Source organism: Saimiri boliviensis, chromosome 6 (genome assembly GCF_048565385.1).
Source record: "Saimiri boliviensis isolate mSaiBol1 chromosome 6, mSaiBol1.pri, whole genome shotgun sequence".
Classification (NCBI taxonomy): domain Eukaryota; kingdom Metazoa; phylum Chordata; class Mammalia; order Primates; family Cebidae; genus Saimiri; species Saimiri boliviensis.
This window is the reverse complement of record NC_133454.1, coordinates 76,847,202-76,851,157: the sequence shown is the minus strand read 5'-3', so window position 1 is coordinate 76,851,157 and position 3,956 is coordinate 76,847,202. Positions and strand designations below refer to the sequence as shown.

The following is a 3,956-nucleotide window of genomic DNA, read 5'->3' as shown; positions in this document are numbered from 1 at the left end:
CTGCCTTTTGTGGACAGGAAGACCAGCCCCTTCATGCCAGTTTGAGATCCTCAGAGGCTGAAATGCCAAGCTCTTTCAGGGATTCTCTGGCCTTTGCTCCTGAGCTCTTTTGATTCCTTCACCCCTAAAGGAAGCAGCTCAATTCTCTCCACAGAACTCAGTGGCTGGCTCTAGAGCCAAGGGCAAGTGGCTTGGAATTAGGAATGGAAACCATTATGGTCCCCAAATCCACCATTGGTTTATTTTCTATTTGTTTCTTAGTAATTAGTTGGTGGTGAAAATAAATGCTATCAATTGAAGAATTTGGGGTTTGCTTGTTTTCAGCAGCTTTGTGGTTGGTTGGCCAAATCTTTAATACAGTATTCCACTCTTGTTCAAAACATAACTACTACTTTTGGGAGAGAACAGGTGATCCTGTAGATCCCCAAAGAAAAGGCAAAGGCAAAATAGGGCCAACATTATCCATTTGCTTCTCAAATTTACTGAATGAATATAAACATTTGATTTAAATCATTTGTGTTGTTACTGCGGTTTGTTTGGTTTTTAATACTGGGAACACAGAGATTTCAGTTTGAAAGATATCTTGAAATCTTAAGAGTAGCATACAACAATCCCTCCCATTCGCCACCCAAAATCTAGTTGCTTTAAATGAGCAGAATGATCCATTTTTCCATCTTAGGTGAGCGGATGTTTACGAAATATCTTAGAACTGTTTGCCTCGTTTATCGGGAAAAATGACAAGGGAAGAAGCCATTAACCGAGGTTCTACTTGTAAATATAAGAAGACTAGCACTCAGGTTCATAGACTTTTAACATGAGCTTGTTGAAAGAAACGTTAACAACTCCAAAACTAAATGAATGTTAAGATTTTGCTCCGAAAAACATAAAAATGGAGAAGATTTTAACAGAAAATTTTTAAAGCGTAAGAACAACTCTTCCTTGGGTAGTTACTAGTCCTTGGGTAGTTATCACAACAGATTCTTCTTTTTGTTAGTTTCTTCGAAAAGGGACTTTCGCTTCCAAGTCAGTTCCCGCTTAGTATCGGCTCCGGCCTCCCCCTCTCTCCAAGCGGCCTCCTGGACGGCCTCCGCCCCTGGGCACCCTGCGGCCCGACCGGCTGTAGGAATCACGCGGCGGAGGGCAGCCCCTCTCCACGGACAGAGGGGGCCCCCGGTCCGGCCTGCCCACGCGGTCTCGGCCCCGCGAGTAGCGCTCGCTCCGGCTGTAAGTGCTGCTGTAGCTGTCGCGGCCGCCGCTGTAGGCGTCGGGCGAGCAGCCCCGGTACTCGTCGTAGCGGCCTCCTCCTCCGTAGGACGGCGGGGTCCCCCGGCCCGGCGCGGCGCCGCGCAGGTCTCCGTAGCTCTCGAAGGGCTCGCGGTAGGAGCCCGCGCTCAGGTGGTCCCCGTAGTCGCGGTCGCGGCCCCCGTAGCCGTCTCGGTCGCCGTAGCCTCTCACGGGGCCGTCGTCCCGCGCGCCGGAGTGGCCGTAGCTGCGGTGGCCGTACTCGCGGGGCGAGGGGGCAAAGCCCCGCGGGTCGCGGTAGTCGCGGCTGGAGTAGCCCTCTCTGGACGAGTAGCCCTCCTCCCGCGGGCCCAGGTAGGGCGCGCGGCGCGGCGGCGGCGGCTCCCGGCGCGGCGGGCCCGAGTAGCCGTCCCGCCCCCGCGCGGCCGGGGCCCTCCCGCGCACGCCGCCGCCGCCGCCGCTGCGAGCCAGGCCCGAGGGCGCGGCCCTCTTAGGCGGCGGGCCGGCCCTGCGCGGCGGCGGCGGCGGCCCGCGCTTCATGGGCATCGGGGCCCTGGAGGGCCGCGGGTCGAACTCCCCCGGGTAGTCGCCGTCGTCATCGGGCCCGCCCCGGGAGGGGGGTCCGCGCGGGCCGCCGCCGCCGCCGCCCCCGTGGGTCCCGCGCAGGAACCTCGGGCGACCGCGGCTGCGAGGGGGCGGCGGGCCGCGCCGGCCGCTCTCGAACGCCGGCTTGGTGGCCTGGGCCACCTTGATGGCCTTACCATCCAGGGACTTGCCGTTCATGTCTCTGGCGGCGGCCTTGGCGTCTGCGGGGCTCTCGAAGGTCACGAAGGCGAAGCCCCTCGACTTGCTGGTCTCTCGGTCTTTCATCAGGAGCACCTCGACGATGCGGCCGTACTTGCCAAACTCAGCCTCGAGGGCCTTCTCGTCGGTTTCGAGGTTGAGGCCCCCAATGAACAGCTTTCCTGGGCGGTCCGCTTCAACCATGGCTGCGGGTCAAACGGTCGCTCGGCGGCGGCGGGCGGGCACGCTCCTGGCGGCTGGCTCCCACCGGTCGGGCGGCGCGAGTGGCGGAGGCTCCGGAACCGCAGCGCGGCGTGGCTCCCGGGCGCGCCCCCTCCCCCCGGCCTGTGATTGGCCGGCCGGGCAGGTCCGCCGTCGGGAAGATTGGCAGTTCCGTGTCTCCCTTCGGTCTTTAACTTCCTGCTCCCCTAACCCGGGCTTAACGGCTTTCGTGGCTCTCCGAAAGCTCTGGGGCTCCAGGAAAAGCCGTTAGGTGGGAAAAAACTTTTTCTATTACTTTTTATGAGAAGAAGGATAATGACCCCAACCTAAGTTGCCCAAACTATTTTTAAACAGAAAAAAAAAGTATGAAATTTTTAAATTACTACATTTATTAAGTTAAAAAAATCAATTTTCAATTATTGAAAAACAGAGTAACAGTTTGCAAGTTTAAAAATGGCGTTTGTACATAAAATTAATATAAAATGTTTGTGCACTTGCTAAAGGGGAAGAGAAGACTCTAGTTGGGAGTTGGTTGGCGGAGGCCAAAGGAGAGAGCCTTTTTGGATGCACCATTTTTTCCCCCTTCTGCTGTGTTTTCTTCAGTTTTTCAACCCTCAACATATTGTATTCAAACTGCCGTTTTTAAAAAGGGTGTAGCACAGAAAGTCACCTTTAGGCAAAACATGAGAGCATTTGCACAGTCATCAAAGTAGCCCCTGAGCAAGCATAACAAGCAAGCCTTTACTCCTTCACCCCAGCGTGCTTTCTTGGAAAGAAGTAGTAAGTACACTTTGGCATAGCACAACCTTCTGGGTTCCTCCAAGCAAATTACGTAATTCAAGTTTGTTCCATACGATATTCTCTGAATAGAGAAGTAAGCATGAAAAGTAAATTAATGAGCTTATCTTTGCTTGAAATAGTAATATCTAAAACCCATTTTTCTTTACTGTATTGATTTAATGTGGTTAGGGGCTATTTATTCAAAAATGGTATACATTTTTCAAAGGCTATGATGAAAAGTTACCACAGTCATGAGAAGTCTATATAACACATATATATTATATTGGTTTATTGCAGTAGGTGTATAAATTTGAAAGAGTTTGTGAAGGCAGGCATTTTTATGTTATTTCTGACTTTAGTGGAAACAATTTTAAAGTGTTAGAATTTTTTTTAGCATGCCAGAATGGAAGTTAAACGCATCACATCCGTTCATGTGATGAAATATAGTAACAGACTTTTATTGTTAAAATATTGCATTTCCAAGGAATGTATTCATTTTCTAAAAATTGATAAATTTTGTTTGCTCATGTTTTATTTACAAACACCATTTGGGCTTGTGTTTTAAGTATATTTTAACTAACTAATGATTCAATTTATTTTAGTTTTGAGTCTATCCAGATTTTTAATAATTTTCTCTTGACTTTTTTTCAAGATACACATTCCTAAGAATGTATTTATTTTGTTTACATTTTCAAATTTATTTTATCTATAGCTGTGCCTTGTTTTGTTTTCTCTTTTTTTGTGACTAGTCTTGCTAGAAGTTTTCTTTCTTCTTTATATTGCTAATCTTTTTAAAATAATTTTATATGGTGCTATTGTCTATTTTCTTTCTACATTTATTGGATTTGTAGTTTAAATCATTTTTTTCTAATTTTTTACATAAGGCACTTAACACATTAAGGGTTTAAAAATGTTGCTTCTAATTGTTA

At 49.1% G+C, this 3,956-nt stretch overlaps 1 protein-coding gene across 1 annotated transcript; it reads right to left on the bottom strand.

The window, feature by feature from the left end:
* Positions 1 to 206: 206 nt before the first annotated feature.
* Positions 207 to 2,264, bottom strand: RBMXL2 (RBMX like 2). The gene has a single exon (XM_003920376.4). The coding sequence runs from the start codon at positions 2,227 to 2,229 to the stop codon at positions 1,036 to 1,038; it is 1,194 nt and encodes a 397-aa protein (XP_003920425.3). The 5' UTR covers positions 2,230 to 2,264; the 3' UTR covers positions 207 to 1,035.
* Between the last annotated feature and the right edge of the window lie 1,692 nt (positions 2,265 to 3,956).